The sequence below is a fragment of the Giraffa tippelskirchi genome, chromosome 6, assembly GCF_054371585.1.
Source record: "Giraffa tippelskirchi isolate mGirTip1 chromosome 6, T2T-mGirTip1v1.2.pri, whole genome shotgun sequence".
Taxonomy (NCBI): Eukaryota; Metazoa; Chordata; class Mammalia; order Artiodactyla; family Giraffidae; genus Giraffa; species Giraffa tippelskirchi.
Window position 1 is genome coordinate 96288301 of NC_137280.1, and position 16651 is coordinate 96304951.

Genomic DNA, 16651 nt, shown 5'->3' on the forward strand with positions numbered 1-16651 from the left:
GATTGTCCTCCACGGCTGGCACCTGGTGTTACCCCTTTGAGCAGCACATCCCCCTGTGATTCATTGCAAAATGCAGTCAGTCTGTGGCAGGAGAGGGGTGCCCAGTGTGGGTGACTGTGTGAGATCAGCAAGCCATCGTCCGGGTGCCACCTGGAAAAGAAATGGGCTTCCATACAGTGCTGGAGGGCCTCCAGACCCCAAGAGGGGTTAGCCAGGGGCCCCCTGAAGGCTCCAGGGCACCAGTGAAGAGCATTCAGCCAGCCAACCTTTACCCAGTTAGGCTGTGTCAGGGAGATAACGGTGGGAGGCAAAGGAGGGGCCTCACTCTCCCAGTCTTTCTGATTATGGCTTCCGGGTAGAAACCACAGCCCCTTTGGACTCACACCTGGCCTTTCAGAATCCAGAGCACTTCTGTGCTGAGGGCAAATTCCCCAGTGTCTTCAGGGTCCTTGCTCTGGAGACGACCTCTGCCCCTGACCCAGGTCATCTCGAGTTACTTTCTCAATCTGTCAGCTAAGGGCACAGGGAACCACTGTGTGTTCACGAAGCACCTACCAGTGTCTCTGTCCCCCACAATCATTTACTAATAGTATTGACCCTTGGCAGAGCCTGCAGGCTAAAGTGCTGTGGTTTACCTTGTCTGGCAGGCAGGCCCCATGGTGGCCCCCAAGGAGCTCCTGCTCCTGTGCTCCCCACTCCCTTGAGAGCAGGCTGGCCTCATGGCAGTTTCTGACGACAGAATGCTGTGCAGGTGCTGGAGGTCACATTGGTGGGTAGGCTGCACAGACTGACTTCCATCTGACTTCATTGCTGACTTTGACATGGTGAGCTTTGTCCACCTGTTGGACAGGCCCATGTGGCAAGTAACAGCCAGCGGGCAGTGAAGCCTACCAACCATGTGAGGGGTCCTAGCCGTGGGTCCTTCTCTGGTCCAGCCTTCTAATAAAGCCCAGCCTGGGCTGGCATCTGGATTGCAGCCTCCTGAGGGACCCTCAGCAGAGGACCCAGGTAGGCCAATCAAGACTCCTGGCCGACAACTGTGAGATGACAACACCTGTTGTTTTAAGGCACTGGGTCTGTGGTAGCAGACTCACAATGATGAAGGTGCACAGCAACCCCCCCTCCCCCCACAACTGGTTCACTGAGCAACTCAACTCTCACTTCCCTCTTTCAGCACCCTGTCCCTCTGCCATGCCCTCAGCCCCTTTTCTTTCAGGAGTGTGATTTGGGGGGGGGGTTGCAGTTAGTGCTAAGTGCTACAAGGAGCATGGGCCTCCCAGTAGGTCTGCAGAACCAGGGCTCCCTGTGTCTGGCTTTGTCTTGCCTGCTTTTTGAGGGGCTTCCCTGGTGGCTCAGTGGTAAGGAATCTGCCTGCAATGCAGGAGAAGAGACATGGGTTCGATCCCTGGGTTGGGAATATCTCCTGGAGGAGGAAATGACAACCCACTCCAGTTTTCTTGCCTGGAGAATCCCATGGACAGAGGAGCCTGATGGACTAATCCATAGTGTTGAAAAGAGCTGGACACGACTGAAGAGGCTTAGCACGCACCTATGCTGCTTCTTAAGCGGGGCCGGGTGGGGGCGGGGAGGGGATGGGGAGTATGAACTATGGGAGCCAGAGTCCCATCTCTCCAGCTGGTGGCCTCAGACTGGACCTGCCCAGCGGTTGGCTCATGTGTGTAAAGCTTGTTGCAAGAAAGCCGTTGAAAGCCCGTGTTTATCTCAGAGCCAAGCTTGTGCAGAGGATGGCGAGTGAGGGAGGCTGATGTTCTGCTGCTGGCTGCACCCCGAAACTGCAGAGACCCCCCTCACTGCCTGCCGCACCATGATGGCAATGGCTGCTCCCACCAGAGACGCTGGGGGGGGAGCAGGAACTTCTAGAGCCCCGTGGGAATGAATTAAATCAGAGCAACTCAGTCCACAAGAACTCAGGCCAGCAGAGCGGTCCCTGGGCAGGTCAAATTGTCGAAGTAGATGTCGTGACAGCAGCTGCAGAGAGAGACGGTGGCGGGCACAGGGGTCATGATCGTGCCTCTAGAGCCACACTGGGAGAGGGTCTGGGAGGACTCCGATTTGGGGCGTTAGACAGAGACCAAGCTTTATTTGATTGAAGTCACGAAAGTCAGAAAAGGTCAATATCGTCGCCCCTTAGGTTCCAGTTGAGCTGATGGTTTAGCTCTCAAGGAGGGTTTAAATTTGGCAAAAGAGCTCAAGAGAGTGCTTCAGGGGATTTCCCTGGTGGTCCAGTGGTTAGGGTCCTGCACTTTCACGGCAAGGGGCACAGGTTCATCACTGGTCAGAGAACTAAGATCCTCTGTGCTGTAAGGTACCCCCCCCAAAAAAAAGTAAAAATGTGAATAAAAAAGTGCTTCAGGCTAATCTTCACTACTACTACCAGAACTGAGGTGTCTTTACAACTAATCTTTGCCATTGTTGCTTCTCTTGCCTGATAAACAGTCCTTCATCTCTGCATTGTTTTGTTTCCTAAGTGAAAGTGTTAGTCACTCAGTCATGTCCGACTCTTTGCCACCCCATGGACTGTAGCCCACTATATTCCTTTGTCCATGAGATTCTCCAGTCAAGAATACTGGAGTGGGTAGCTTTTCCCTTCTCTAGGAGATCTTCTGGACCCAGGGATCAAACCCAGGTCTCTCCCTTTTCAGGTGGATTCTTTACCGTATGAGCCACCAGGGAAGCCCTTTGTTTCTTTAAGCTCGTTAATTATTGAGACCTGTTCTGGGATGCGGAGAAGGCAATGGCACCCCACTCCAGTACTCTTGCCTGGAAAATCCCATGGACGGAGGAGCCTGGTAGGCTACAGTCCATGGGGTCGCTAAGAGTCGGACACGACTGAGCAACTTCACTTTCACTTTTCCCTTTCATGCACTGGAGAAGGAAATGGCAACCCACTCCAGTATTCTTGCCTGGAGAATCCCAGGGACGGTGGAGCCTGGTGGGCTGCCGTCTGTGGGGTCGCACAGAGTCGGACACGACTGAAGCGACTTAGCAGCAGCAGTTCTGGGATGAACACCATAGCCAGGCTTAGATCCCGAAATGACTAAGACCAGAAATGGCTTCTCTCATGTCAAGAAAGCAGTGCCTGGTTCTGTTTCTTCAGCCCCCTACCCTATCTGCTTCCATCGGTTCCCTCGGGCTGGGGTGGGTGCATCACTGGGGTGATTTCCAGCCCTGGGCTGAGCCTTCTCACTGTTCCCTGAATCTGGCCCATGGCTTCGGGGGAGGGTTGACAGCTGGCCCTGCAGAGAAGTTCTCCAAAGATCAGGAAGACTCCTGGCACTACCAAAGGCCAGCAGAGAAGGGTCAGGAGGGACTGGAGCTAGGGGAAGACAGGGGAGGGGTGGGCGTCTTGGGGTCCCCTTGAGGGGAGATGATTTCAAGGCCACCCCAGGACAAGGACTTGGCACAGGGGAATCCAGCGATGTCCTGTGGCTGCCCGCCCCATCCATGTAACTTCCTGCCCACCTGTTGGGCAGGGAGCTGAGGCAATGTGGACCCTCCAGGGTGGTAGGGTGGGCAAGGTTCAGACCCCAGTGTGGACCAGGCGGGGCATGGACAGAACTGTGGGTTGTGGCTGGGCTGCTCACCTGGGGGCTCCTGGGTGAGTGACTTCTTTTTCTCCTTTCTTTTTTTTGCCATGTGGCTTGTGGGATCTTAGTTCACCAGCCAGGGACTGAACTTGGGACCATAGCAATGAGAGTGCAGAGTCCTAACCACTGGACCGCCAGGGAATTCCCAGTGACTTGTGTTTCAATCCCCTCCTTGTCACCCATTGGAGAGAGCAGGGGCCCCACTGTGGGGTCAAGGGTGGCTAGACACAGGACGTCTGACACGGGCAGAGGAGTGGATGGTTCCTTATTAGTCATGTGGACTCACAGCTCCAGGAAGAAGGATGCCGCAGGCCCCCGGGGCACTTGGGGTGCACTTGGGCAGGGTGAACCCAGGGCTGTGGGGGGCAGGCTTTAGTGATGAGAGGACAAAGTGGGAGGGTGTTGCTGACTTGCTTGAATAATTCTGAGGGCTGGTGGGGCAGTGATAGCAGAAGCCCATCCAGTTCCTCGGTCCCTTGAGAAGGCGGGCATTGGGCCAGTGGACCTCATCGGGGATGGCTGGGGCCCTCCCGGTTTCCCCAGCGCATGAGATTGGGCCTTTTCTTGGCTACATAGCATGTAGGGTCTTAGTTTCCTGACCAGGGATGGAACCCTTGCCCCCTCTGCTGTAGAAGGGTGGAGTCTTAACCCCTGGACCACCAGGGAAGTCCCAGATTGGGCCTTAACTGAGGCCACCCATCAGCATCTCCATTAACCACACGCCATTTGCAAAATGAGTCAGCTGGGCCTAGGTTCATGTGGCCCCTGACCTAGCTCTTGGCAGGCAGGGCACCTCTGTGTGTGCCAGCTTTGTCCTTAGAGACAGTGGTGCCCAGAGTGGTGGCGAGGGATGGAGGAAGGGGTGGGTCGGGGCCCAGCACACCCTGGGCACCCCCTCACTAAGCAGGTGGTGTTAGATTGGGGGGCTTGGCCCAGGCGTCACCAGCCCACACTGGGTCCTGCCCACCTCTCGGGGGGCAGAGGGCTGTCCATCTATGCCACCTGCCCTGGTCCAGTGGCTGCACGCCCACAGCTGCCGTGCTCCTGACCATACTTGGGCAAGAGGCAGCGGCCGCTATTAATAACCGACGTGGCTGCCCAGGGCATAGGGTGGCCCTATAAAGCCAGCCCCACCAGTGTCAGGAGGTTCCTTCAGCCCCTGAGACCTTTAGCCCCCCCGTTGTACAGAGAGAAAAAGAAAAGTAAGTACTGAAACCATCCCCCTGTCCCTCTGCCCAGCCCCACTCGGTGGCCGGAAAAGTGAGACACAGAACAATGGTGAAAGACATACCCCAAGCAAAGGACGTGTGAACACAGCCTCGCCTCGGGGGCACTTCACCGGCCCAGGCTGGAAGAGGGGGCAAGGGAGGGGGAGGGGAGGAGGAGGAGGAGGGGGCTGGGCCTTCTCCTCCTGGACTCTCCTTGTCCTGAGGGGACAGAGCTGGGGGCCCCTCCCTGGCCAGTTGACCCCAGGATGCCTGTGTCCTGCAGTTATGGCTGGGGTGCTGTCTCCCCTCAGGGAGCCCACGGCTTCCCCCCTACCCACCCCCACCCCTAACTCCCCAGTGCCCTCCACCTCACCCCCTGCGCGTGTGTGTGAGTCGTTCAGTTGTGTCTGACTCTTTGCAACCCCATGGACTGTAGCCCGCCAGGCCCCTCTGTCCATGGGATTCTCCAGGCAAGAATACTGGAATAGATAGCCATTCCCTTCTCCAGGGGATCTTCCCGACCCAGGAATCGAACCTGGGTCTCCTGCATTGCAGGCAGATTCTTTACCATCCGAACCACTAGGGAAGCTGGTGGCTGAACCCCACTCCTCGGGGTTTTGTATTTTGAGGGTCCCCAGATGGGAGGACTTACAGGTGGGCCCTGTTTGTATGATGGCAAGTTGCCTCTGCACCCTCCGCTGCCCCCTCCCCTCCCTGGCTTTTTGAAGGCCGAGAGAAGCTTAAACTGGACAGGGTGGCCATGAGGGCATCTCTTGGAGGGAGCACCAGGCTCCCTCCAGAGTGCGCTGGGTGGACTTGGGGGGCGCTCCTGGGCGACCGCGGAGGGCTTGTTGCTGCCTGTCTCTCCCAGTCAGCCTGCTCCTCCCTTAGGCACTGGCTGTCCCCCCACCCCGGGGTGTGCCCCAAGGACGCCCCTTCAGCGGCCTGGCAGACAGGATGCCTGAGGTGGGGGCCACCTTCAGAGGCAATCGCTCTGACCCTGCTGGGACTCGGGTGGGGCGGGCAGAGTTACTGCTGATTAAGAGGGCTGGCTGAGTGCTACTTGATGTGAGTGGCAAGTGCTTGGGGTGGGGGTGTCCTGAAATAGAACGAGGAAGATGGGGGGCAGGGAGCGGGCTCTGCAGCCTCGCCCCCACCTCCTGGGCCTCTGCTGCTGTCTTCCTCCTTCCAGGGCTGTTAGGACATTCAGGAAGGGTCCCCCAGGCAGAGCTCTGGTGGGGTGACTGGCCAGAGGCTGGCCTGGGGACGCTCTGCATGGAAGGTCACCCGCCCATCTGTATGTCTGCAGTGGGCTGGGGTGGGATAGGGTATCCCCAGAGGTACTTCCTAATCAGGGTGGCCTCAGAGAAGCCAGACTCCAGTGAGGGGCCCCCGGAATCCCTCCCATTCCCCTCAACCCCCAGCAATCCTGAGGACGCACCTTGTCCGCCCTTGGAGGTGAGCTGCCTGGCGCCTGTGGCTCTGTAGGGATCCAAGAAATGGGGTGGCGGGCAGGCCAGGCCAAGTTCCTGGGGGTGGGGGTGACTTGGCCCAGGAGGGTGTCAGCCACCGGATGAAGGACAGACACATGGGTGTGAGTGCATCACGTGGGTGTGTGTCCCACCCTGGGTACTTAGATGGTCTACACAGCAAGTCCCACTTGGGGCGCCCCAAGTCGGGGAGTGGAGGTTTGAGCCAGTTCTCTGCCTTTAGTCCAGGTTGCCTCCCCTCAGCTCTGCTGACATTCAGGTCAGATGGGTCTTGGTTGTGGGGCGTCCTGGGCGCTGAGGGGCTTGGAGTAGCCTCCCTGGCCCCACACCCTCGATGCCAGGAGCCTCCAGGGTAACAGCCACACATTCCTAGTGCCCAGTGTCACATTGCCCAGTGTCCCCTGGGCAGGGGGGCAGCATCTCCCTCAGTTGAGAAGCCCCGACCTGAGGTTGTTCTTGGCCTTGGGCATTCCAGGAAGGTGAGATGCTTATCACTGGGTGCCCCAGGGGTGATTTTAGGGGACACGGGGGCAGGCCTTCTTAGTGTTTTTAGTGATGTGCTTCATTCTAACACATGACAGGACATTTAGGCTTTCCCATCCACAGCAAGGCCATAAAGTTTCCTCTTCAAGTAAATTTAGTTAAAACCAATAAAATAAGTGAGATTCGTAAAGAAAACTAATACATACCGTAGTACTGGTAGGGGAGTCTGCTCCAGCCCCATGATGGGGGCAGGAGGAGAACGAATGGCCACGGAAGGGACCTCAGAGGGAGGCAGTGGGGGCACCAGGAGCTGGGAGGGGCTCCTCCGGGCCTGGGGTTGGGGGAACCTGATGGTGATGGGTCCTGCAGGACTGTGGGTACAGCCATATCCCAGGCCCATCTGCCTGGCCTGGAACCCTGTCTCCTGGAGCCAAGGGACTCCACCCCTGGGAGCCTCAGTTTCCTCATCTGGAAAACAATAATAGGTTATTCTGGTTGCTAGAGCACAGAAGAGCTCTCCCAGACTCCCCATGCACCAGAAAGGTGTCCCACAGGTGGGGCAGGCCTCGGGCTCCATCAAGGAGGGTGGCAAGACCTGCCACAGACCCAGCAGCAGTGGGCTTCCCAAGCCCAGGGCAGGAGGTGAGGCCCAGGGGGCGCACATTACCTGCCCAGGGCCTCTCTCCAGGATGGGCTGAGGCAGCTGGGTTCCAGGGCTGCCCACTCACGCTCCAGGATGCCTGGTCTTGGGGCCTCCCATCCTAGGGCCTGGGGAGACTGCCTGGCACTGACACAGGGGGCGCTTGGTGGACACAGGAGGGGCGTGTTGGGTTAGTCTTGGGGTTCTGTCTGCGGAAGGCACAAGTTAGCCTGGCCGGGCCCACAATGAGCCTGGAGCCTTCCTGTGGTGGAGCTGATCCGCTGGGCCTGTCAGACGGTTGTAGAAGGATTGAGAGATTCTTCCAGGGGTTCGGGTGGGAGGGCCATCTGGGGCAAGTGTGAGCAGCCTGGCATGCTTCCCTGGCTGGAGAAGGCCCTGGGTGGGCATTTCCAGAATGGAGTTCAAATCTGAACTCTGCTGATCGACCATGGGCAGGTCCCTTCCCTCTCTGAGCCCTAGGGAAGCAGGTCATAGGATAACCCACCCTCTCCAGGTGGCTGGCCCCCATCAGGGTGACCGCTTGTCTCAGTTTGCCTGGACCCAGGCTTTCCCAGCATGGGGAACCCTCAGTGCTGAAACACGGAAAGTTCTTTGCACACTGGGTCTAGATGGTCCCTCTCCCCGCCTCTACTGTTTCCATAATGACCAAGGTGTCTGGTGACCGGGCAGGGCTCAGGCTGCCCCAGAGCCACCTCTCCCGTGTCCCTGTCCCATCCTGGGCTATTTTGGGCCTAGTGACCGGTGGGTCAGCGTCGCTGTGCTCCGTGCCTGTAGCAAAGGGCAGGCCTTGGCAGGCCTGCTGAAACTCCCTCCTGGCCCTGCCCCAGCTCCCTCCTGCCCTCCAGGATGCAGTGACCGCTGCCAGTGGCCCTCTACCCCAGCCCTGGCACACACTGCAGTGAGCTGCAGGAGGTAACTGATTCCAGCTCTGCAGACTTGAGGGTCTGGTACAGCTGCTCAGCAGGGCCACGTGGCATGAAAGAAGCCATAGCTGACACACACATGAATAGGCATGACTGCAGGCCAGTAAAACCTTATTTATAGATGCTGAAATTTGAATACATGTAATATATGTGTGTCATGAAATTTAATTCTTCTCTTAATTTTTTTTCCCACAAACATTTAAAAATGTGAAGCCATTCTCAGCTTGAAGGATGTGGGAAAACCTACAGTGGGCTGGATTGGACCCAGGGGCCATCCTTTGCTGACCCAAGTACTATACACCCAGTAACTCTAACCCATTACACTGAGCACCTGATTTATTAGCAGTTAATGTGCTGTTAGCGAGTTATGAGTATTAATGCATTTTTTTAAATCTTGTTGTTCAGTTGCTAAGTCATGTCTGACTCTGCAACTCCATGGACTGCAGCATGCCAGGCTTCCCTTCTCCCAGAAGGGAGTCCTTCACCATCTCTGAGAGTTTGCTCAAACCCATGTCCATTGAGTCAATGATGCCATTTTTTAAAATAATTTTTTTTATCTGTATTCTTTTTTTTTTTTAATAAATTTATTTATTTTAGTTGAGGGCTAATTACTTTACAATATTGTAGTAGTTTTTGCCATACATTGACATGAATCAGCCATGGGTTTACATGTTCTATTTTTCTTTTTGGTCATGCCAAGCCCTGTGGCATGTGGGTTCCCCAACCAGGGATTAAACCCACTTCACCTGCACTGGAAGTGTGGAGTCCCAACCACTGGACCATCAGGGAAGTCCGGCATTAATGCATTTTCTTATTAAAGTCACAAATGTCAAAAATTCCCCTGAATAAAAGTCACATTGGGAAATTCCCTAATGGTCCATTTGGTAGGACTCGGTACTCTAACCGCAAGGAACCCAAGTTCAATCTTTAGTTGGGAAACTAAGATCTCATAAGCAGTACGGCATAGCCAAAAAAAAAAAAAAAAAGTTACTTTGGGTGATTTTTTTTTTCTTATCAAGACCTGGTGAATTAAAAAAAAAATTATTTATGACATGCAGGATCTTAGTTCCCTGACCAGGAATTGAATCCACGCCCCCTGCAGTGGAAGCACAGAGTTTTCACCACCGGACCACCAGGGAATGCCCTAGAAGACTTTATTTTTTTATTTTTTATTTTTTTTGACTTTATTTTTTAATTTGTATTTATGTATATATTTGGCTGTGGTGGGTCTTAGTTGCAGCACGTGGGTTTTATTTCCCTGACCAGGGATCAAACCCAGGCCCCCTGCATTGGGTGCTCAGAGTCTCAGTCACTGGACCAACAGGGAAGTCCCCCAACTTCTCCTTGTATGGACACCAGTCATACTGGATTAAGACCCACCTTCATGACCCAGTCACATTCTGCGGTCCTAAGGATCGGGGCTTCAACATATGAATGCGAGGGTACACAATTCAGCCCGTAATAGTGTCATTTGCTCTTTGGTTTTGTTGATTTGAAGCGAGGAGACACTTAACGGGTTCAAATCCTGCTCAAATGTCCCAGGCCTTGGTGTTCTGAGCCACTAGGTACACAGTTGATTGATGGCCAGGGACGGACGGACACCAGGCCCTCCTGACCTTCAACCTGTGGGCTCCTTCACCTCTGCTCCACTGCCCCTAGAAAGACTAAAAATATGGTGACCAATCATCTCGGTTCTGAGAGATTTCTGGGGAAACAGATCTTTCTGTGCTAAAACTGGGAAAGTCCCCAGTACGTGGGGATGGCTGGTCACCTTCCTAGTGGCTGCACTGGGCCTGAGCCACTGCCCTTGCCCCAACTGTGCTGCCTTCCATCTGCTCAGCACTCTCTTCTTTGTGTCTTGCTCTGTGCTGAGTTGTGAGGCTGCAGAGGCAAAAGGCAGTGGTGAGCGCTATGCCAGGTGATTTCTTTTAGCAGGAAGACTGTGTTGAGAAGGGGCAGCATCTGAGCAGGAGGCTTCCGGCTGGGATACAGAAAGTGAGCGATTTCCCAGGAGCCTGGGACCCCAAATGTGAGGTGGGGCAGGACTTACAGGACCGACCGGCTGTGAACCAGCCCTTTCTGTGGATCTCCACAGGCCCATCTATGAAATGGGTGTACCTGATAAACTGAACCACCAGCCTTCTAGGGATGGCTCAGGGACAAGAGAGTGTCCTCATGAACCGCCTGGATCATGAGAAGTAGTATCAGCTCCGATCACGGGGGAGGTGCCGGGGTGCAGTGAGGGTGAGGCTCAGCCAAGAGCCAGGGGCACCCTCAGGCCGGGCTGACCTCTCAGACCCTGCTCTGGGCCGCGCTGTGCCTTGTGCTGAAAGCTGGCAGGAAATTTCCGTTCTGAGGAAAATAGGCCCAAAGACCCTCAAGCAGCCACGCAGGGCCACGCTGCCGTGGGTCCACCAGGTGGAGACTGCCACTGCCCAGAGGTCACCAGTACACTAAGGAGAAGGGCTGGGAAGGGCCCTCTCAGCACCTCAAACACAACAGGCTGGACCACAACGACTAAAAAACAGGATCAGATTTAATAAGTAAGCGGCCATCGAGGTTATGGATGGATGCATCGTGAGCCCCAAGCTGCTGGGCTGTGAGCGGGGTGTCCACTCTCACATGTACAAGACTTCCCTGACAAGAATGGTCACACAGTGTCCAGCTGCAGTGCCACCCGCTGGCCGCGCTGTGGCCGGAGCTGTGTGTGAGTCCCTGCAGTGGGGGCTGGGCCCCTCCTCTTCAGCCTCGCTAGGAGCGGTTCAGGAGTGAATTCTGAATGTCTTCCAGGACCTGGTGGAAAAGCTCCTCGCGGGACTTCATGCCGTCCAGGTACACTGCAGTCAGAAAGGCCGTAGTTAGGGGCCCAGGGGGCTCAGCCAAGGGAGGGCTGGGTCCCTGGCGCTGTGGCCAACCAGCTCAGAGCAGGGCTGGTGGACTGCTGCGTCAGGAGGAAGTGGACCTGCAGAGTTAGGCGGCTGGGACAGGCCAGCCTCTGGGGCCCAAAGCAAGAGAGACTGCTGGCAAGACTCGAGGAAGGCCTTCCAGGTTTCCCACCAGGTCCCAGCGGGGAGGGGCCGGCCTCATCTCCCTCAGGGACTTACCAACTTCCACACCGTTGGCCTCCATCTCCCGCTTATACTTCTGGTACATAGGCCACACGTGGCCGTCGAAGAGGCCAGGGGGATCAGGGACCGCGTAGCTTCGTGTACTAGGGAGGGAAATGGGCAAGAATGAGCAACGCCCAGGTCACCTGAGGGTGGTGCCAGCGCAGAGCCTGGGGTGTGGGAACTAGGTCAGGAACAGGGACCCCACGGAGTCAGGGGTCCCGTGTTAGGGCCTGAGTGCCCCAACTTCCAGCATTTTTCCCAGTGGGCCTGGAAGATGCCCACAGCAGGGCAGGGGTGGGTCATGCTATCCGGACCCCAGACTGTGGGTGGCCGTGTGTCTGGCGGGCATTACCCATTTCCTGGTGCCCCCTGGGGACGCAGACAGGGGCCCCCAGGCTCACCTTCTCCTCCACTTGCACTCTTCGTACGGGATGGTCAGGAAGTACCTTCGGCTGTACAAATCCACCAGGGGCCTGGCAGGGATGGAGGACATGGTCAGCGCCCGTGGGCCAAAGCACACAACCCCAGAGCCTCCAGGGATGTTCCTGGGTGACAAGGATCAGGTAGGGAGAGGGGTCTGGGCTGATTAAGTTAGGGATGAGCGAGGGTACCAGTGGTGGCCAGTCTCCTGCTATGCCCACTGTACCCCCCTACTCTGAGGGTGGAGTCCAACCTCTCTGCCAATTCGGGGACCCAGAGAGGTACAGTGTCTTGCCCAGGGTCACCCAGCAAGGTGGGGGATCCCACCCAGCCTGCTCTGTCTGAGGAAGCTGAGGTCCTAGACGGAAGACTCAGTTCTCCCAAGAGGTGTGGGTTTTTGCTCCAGACCCTTGGGTCTGACTCTGAGGCCTGCGCCCCCCGCCCCGACTCCCGCTGCCCTGATCCCAAGCCTCCCACACCCCCAGGTCTCGGTGTCCTGTCTGTTGAAATAGAGACTCAGTGACCCGGGACGGCCGACATTTCCTGGGGCCCAGATCTGGAGATGCTCACTTGTAGCTGTAGAGCAGGAAGCCTTCCAAAATGAGGATGTGGGTGTCTGAGGCCTCCAGTCGGACGCTGACCCCGTGGGAGCGGGCGAACTTCTGGGGGCTGCTCAACCAGGCCTGCACGGTGCTCAGCATGGCCTCCATGTCCAGGGACTCCAGCACTGGGGGGCGGGAGACAGGGCATTGGTGGGGTGGGGGCCGAGGGTACTGTGGGCAGGGGCGCGGGGCTGCCGCCGTCCATTCTTACCGTCCCACTGTTTGAAGCCGTCCTCCCCAACTGCTATTTGGTCTTGGGGCTGAAACAGAGGAGCCCAAGCCGCGGGCTCAGTGCCCGCCTTCCCACCTCACCCCACCCTGGGGGAACAGCGCCTGGAGAGCCTCCTGAGGGTCCGGGGGCACCTGCTTGCCCCGTCCCCCTGCAGCTGAGAGTCACAGTCTCTGAGGTCCCAGGAAAGGCACTCAGAACCCCTTCCCCAACTTCATGACTACTGGGACCAGGAGTGGGGACCAGTTACATTCTTAGTAAAGTTGCCCCTCACTCTCCACAAAGCAACGAGGGTGGGCTCAGAGCCCATTTTGCAGAAGAGAAAGTGGAGGTGCAGAGGATAAAGGGCACCGGCCAGGTGACACATCCCCTCTGGGAACTGCACTTTCCCTGTCTGTGCCGTCAGAATGTTCCAGGCACATGTAGGTGCTCAGTAATTGAGAACGCCGGCCCCAGGGGGCCCCCGAGGGGTCTGCCTGCCCTGAGGCTCCTTCTCAGGGCCGCCTCCCTCCCCTGCCCCTGGCCAGGGCAGCCACCTTGAAGAAGTCATCCTGGTGGATCACGCAGCAGTTGGGCAGCGCCTTGAGGAGGTTGTTGGTCAGGGTAGTCTTGCCGCCGTTGGTCATGCTGTGGGCAGAGCACACTTGTGAGGCTGCCTGGGTCCCTTCTGTGGGCCTGTCTGGGTCTGAGGGGCCCCCAGGATCAGACTGAAACCTAAAACACGAGGCTGTAGTGCTAAGAGGGTATTTCTAGTCAAGTCAGGGGATGAGATGGTTGGATGGCATCACTGACTCAATGAACATGGGTTGGAGCAAACTCCAGGAAATAGTGAAGGACAAGGAAGGCTGGCATGTTGCAGTCCATGGGGTTGAAAAGAATTGGACATGACTGAGTGACTGAACAACAGCAACAGAAAGTCAGGGGAGGGGTTCTGAGTGGCCAACCTGGGCCACCCAGCACCCTGCTGCCCACTGCCCGCTCAGGCCGGGCACAGGCCTGCACTCACCGGTGGGGAGAAACAGAGAAAAGAGTAGAGGATGTGAAAACAAGCTGACAAGTTAACACGCAGTCTCAGCTGGGGTCAGGGAAGCACTGCTTTCCATGTTCAGACTCACTCAGTGTGACCGCAAATGCAGGAGGTGGGGCTGGGAGCTGGTCTTACAGACTAGGAAACTGAGGCCCACATGTGACCTAGCCTCTCAGGGCTTTTTTAAAATGCCAGACTATTAAAGCAAATGCTAAGTGGAAAACTGCAAACCTGGGAAGAGGCAGTCACCTTAGGACAAGGGTGGGAATTCCCTGGTGGTTAGGACTCTGTGCTTTCTCTGCTGAGGGCCTTAGTTCGATCCCTGGGTGGAGAACTAAGATCCCACAAGCCATGTGGTGTGGCAAAAAATATATAAAATCCTCAAAAAACAATGGGCAAGCAGGGTGACCTGCTCAATCTCATCTGCCTGGGATATCTCTGGTTTTAGTGCCCAAAGTCCCAAATCCTGGCGACCCTCAGTCCCAGAAAAAGCAGGATGATGGTCACCCTAAGGACTCTAGACTGGGGCCGTCAAAGGACACAGAAGGGTGACTGTCAGGCCTTCCTGGACATGAGTGTCCCTTTGACCTGGCTGTTCCTGTCCCAGGAATCAGGAGTGGAAAGCTGAGGGTGGAAGGAGGGAGTTGCAGCTTTTAAAAGAGCTGGTGGGAAAAGAGACCTCCATACATGAAGGGGAGCAGATTAGAACATGCTTGATGTTAATTTGAGTTGTTGCTGACAGGCACACGGTGCCCTCAGGGCCGGCTACAGACATGGGGGCCTTTGTCTCATTCTGTTAGGAATTTCAAGAGGGTAATGGAGCACTACACCAAACGCAGGGTGGACCCAGGGCAACCTCCCAGGTTGGAGCTTCAAGCTAGCCTGGCTTCTGCTAAATGCTTCCCAGGCGTAGTCCTAAAAGGCCACAACCCACAGGAAAGCAAGGTCCCTGCCTGAGGTCAGCAGAAGGAGCTTCTAAAGGCAGGTGCCACACAGCGGAGTGCCACTCTGAGGACCCCACCCTACCTGCCCAGGAGCCTCCTGGGGTTGGTGTCTCCCCATTCCCACCCCCCAGCGCTTCACAGAAGACCTACTTAAGCTTTATAAAGTCTTCTATCTGCAGGGAGTCAAGTCTAGTCTCGGGGCGGGGTGGGGAAGGGACTTCCAGTGAGGAATTTCCGAACAGAGGGCAGAAACCCCCTCCCAGCACTCCGACCTTGGGCATCGGGTCCCTGCGACACCAGGCGCAAGGCAGCCCTCTATTCATTCCCCTGGCCTCCTGCCCAGGCCGTCGCCTCGGCCCGCGAAGGGGCGCGCCCGGCCGGCCTCTCCCTCCTCCGCGCGCTCCCGGGCCGCTCACCCTCCGATGCCCACGATGTACTTCATCTCGGCGCGGAGGGGCGGCGGGGACCGCGGTTGGCAAGCTGACTCCTGACTCCCGGGTGCCCGGCTGGGCCCGATCCCGCAGTGCGTCCCGGCTTCATTGAGAAAACCCTGCGCCTTTATAGGCTGGGGCAGCCCGGAGGCCGCCCGGAGGGAGGCGGCCCACCGCCTATGGGGAGCGCGGCTGCGCGGTGAAGTGGGCGGGCGGGGTGGGGGTGGGGTGGGGGTGGGGGTGAGGCGCTGCACCTGTTCCCACTGGATGGAAATAGCTCCACGCTGCCTTTTGCCTAAATTAGTCACGGGTCGGCCAGGCAGGGGGGGTGCGGGTGGATGTCACCCGGCTCCCTCTCGCCTCCTCCTACTCCTTCCCTCCTCCCCCTCCTGGCCAGGCTGCCCAGGGGACAGATAACCAGCCACACACCTTCCCTCCCTAAAAATATCCAGGCCGGTGTGTCCCCTCGCCTGACCCTGACATTAAGGCCGGTTCTGGTGGCTGAAGAAAGGAACTCACCCCCCCCACCCCCCACCCCCCCCACCCCCCCACCCCCCTCCCCGTCTGGTCTCCAGCCACAGCAGCCGGCCAGCCCCAGGGGCTCCACACAGCAGGGGACTTCCTTTTCTAGGGGATTTGCTGCCGAGATGGGCTTAAGGTCCAAAGTGGTGAATCCCAAGATAGCTTCGTTCAGGTGACCCTGGCCACGGGAAAAATCTCAGTGTGACACCAGGGGCCCGTTCTTTGGGTGCCCATGTGAGGCCTGGCGTCACTGGGTTTAGCCTCTGGCCTCTCAGCAGCTGGGTGGGGTAGGGTGGGGGAGGCATGGGTCTGTGGATCCCCCCACAACACACATACCTTACTGACGAGCTGGGACTGCATCCCAGACCCTGACTCCCCACCAGAGGAGACCTTTTGCTTTCAGGACCCCCTTTCTCACTCTTGAGAATGACTGAGGATCCCAGGGAGCTTTGGTTTAAAGGGATTACTGTTGGGTCTTCCCTGGTGGTCCAGTGGTTAAGACTCTGTCCTTCCAGTGAAGGGGGCATAAGTTTGATCCCTGGTCCAGAAGCTAGGATCTCGCAGAGCCGCTCAAGGTGTGGCCTCAGTAAAGAAATAAATAAATGGATTATTGTCATGGATAATATTTACCACATTATAACTTAAAACTGCAAAAGATTAAAGCCTTTTCAACTTTTAAAAATGATAAAACTACATGGTCACATAAATGTAATATACATATATATTTATAATTTTATCGATTTTTGGCTGTGCTAGGTCTTTGTTGCTTTGCTTGGACTTTCTCTAGTTGCAGTGAGCAGCCGGGGCTACTCTGGGTTATGGTGCGCGGCCTTCTTATTGTGGTGGCTTCTCTTGTTTCAGAGCACAGGCTCTAGGCTCACAGGCATCTGTTGTTGCAGCACGTGGGCTCAGTAGCTGTGGCCTTTGGGCCCTGGAGTGCTTGCACTTCAGTAGTTGTGGCGCACAGGCTTAATTGCTCCAAGAAATGTGGAA

General features: G+C 56.6%; 1 protein-coding gene across 5 annotated transcripts; it reads right to left on the reverse strand.

Moving 5' to 3' along the window:
- Positions 1 to 10891: 10891 nt before the first annotated feature.
- Positions 10892 to 15237, reverse strand: NMRK2 (nicotinamide riboside kinase 2). Of its 5 annotated transcripts, none has more exons than XM_081499758.1 (7): positions 15122 to 15237; positions 13271 to 13361; positions 12717 to 12765; positions 12474 to 12630; positions 11885 to 11956; positions 11478 to 11584; positions 10892 to 11210 (listed from the first exon to the last, which is right to left on the reverse strand). In XM_081499758.1, exons 1-7 carry the CDS (start codon positions 15145 to 15147, stop codon positions 11125 to 11127), a joined length of 588 nt encoding a protein of 195 aa, XP_081355884.1. In that variant the 5' UTR covers positions 15148 to 15237; the 3' UTR covers positions 10892 to 11124. The 5 variants fall into 5 exon arrangements, with proteins under 5 accessions (XP_081355884.1, XP_081355881.1, XP_081355886.1 ...); XM_081499755.1 differs by having other exon boundaries at positions 12717 to 12792; XM_081499760.1 differs by lacking the exon at positions 11885 to 11956.
- Between the last annotated feature and the right edge of the window lie 1414 nt (positions 15238 to 16651).

Coding starts and splice junctions, on each gene's coding strand:
- NMRK2 (XM_081499755.1), bottom strand. CDS start 15,147: ATGAAGTACATCGTGGGCATCGGAGG. Junction 12,793..13,270: donor ACCAGGATGACTTCTTCAAG/GTGGCTGCCCTG, acceptor GCGGGCACTGAG/CCCGCGGCTTGGGCTCCTCT. Junction 11,585..11,884: donor GAGTGCAAGTGGAGGAGAAG/GTGAGCCTGGGG, acceptor TTCCCTCCCTAG/TACACGAAGCTACGCGGTCC.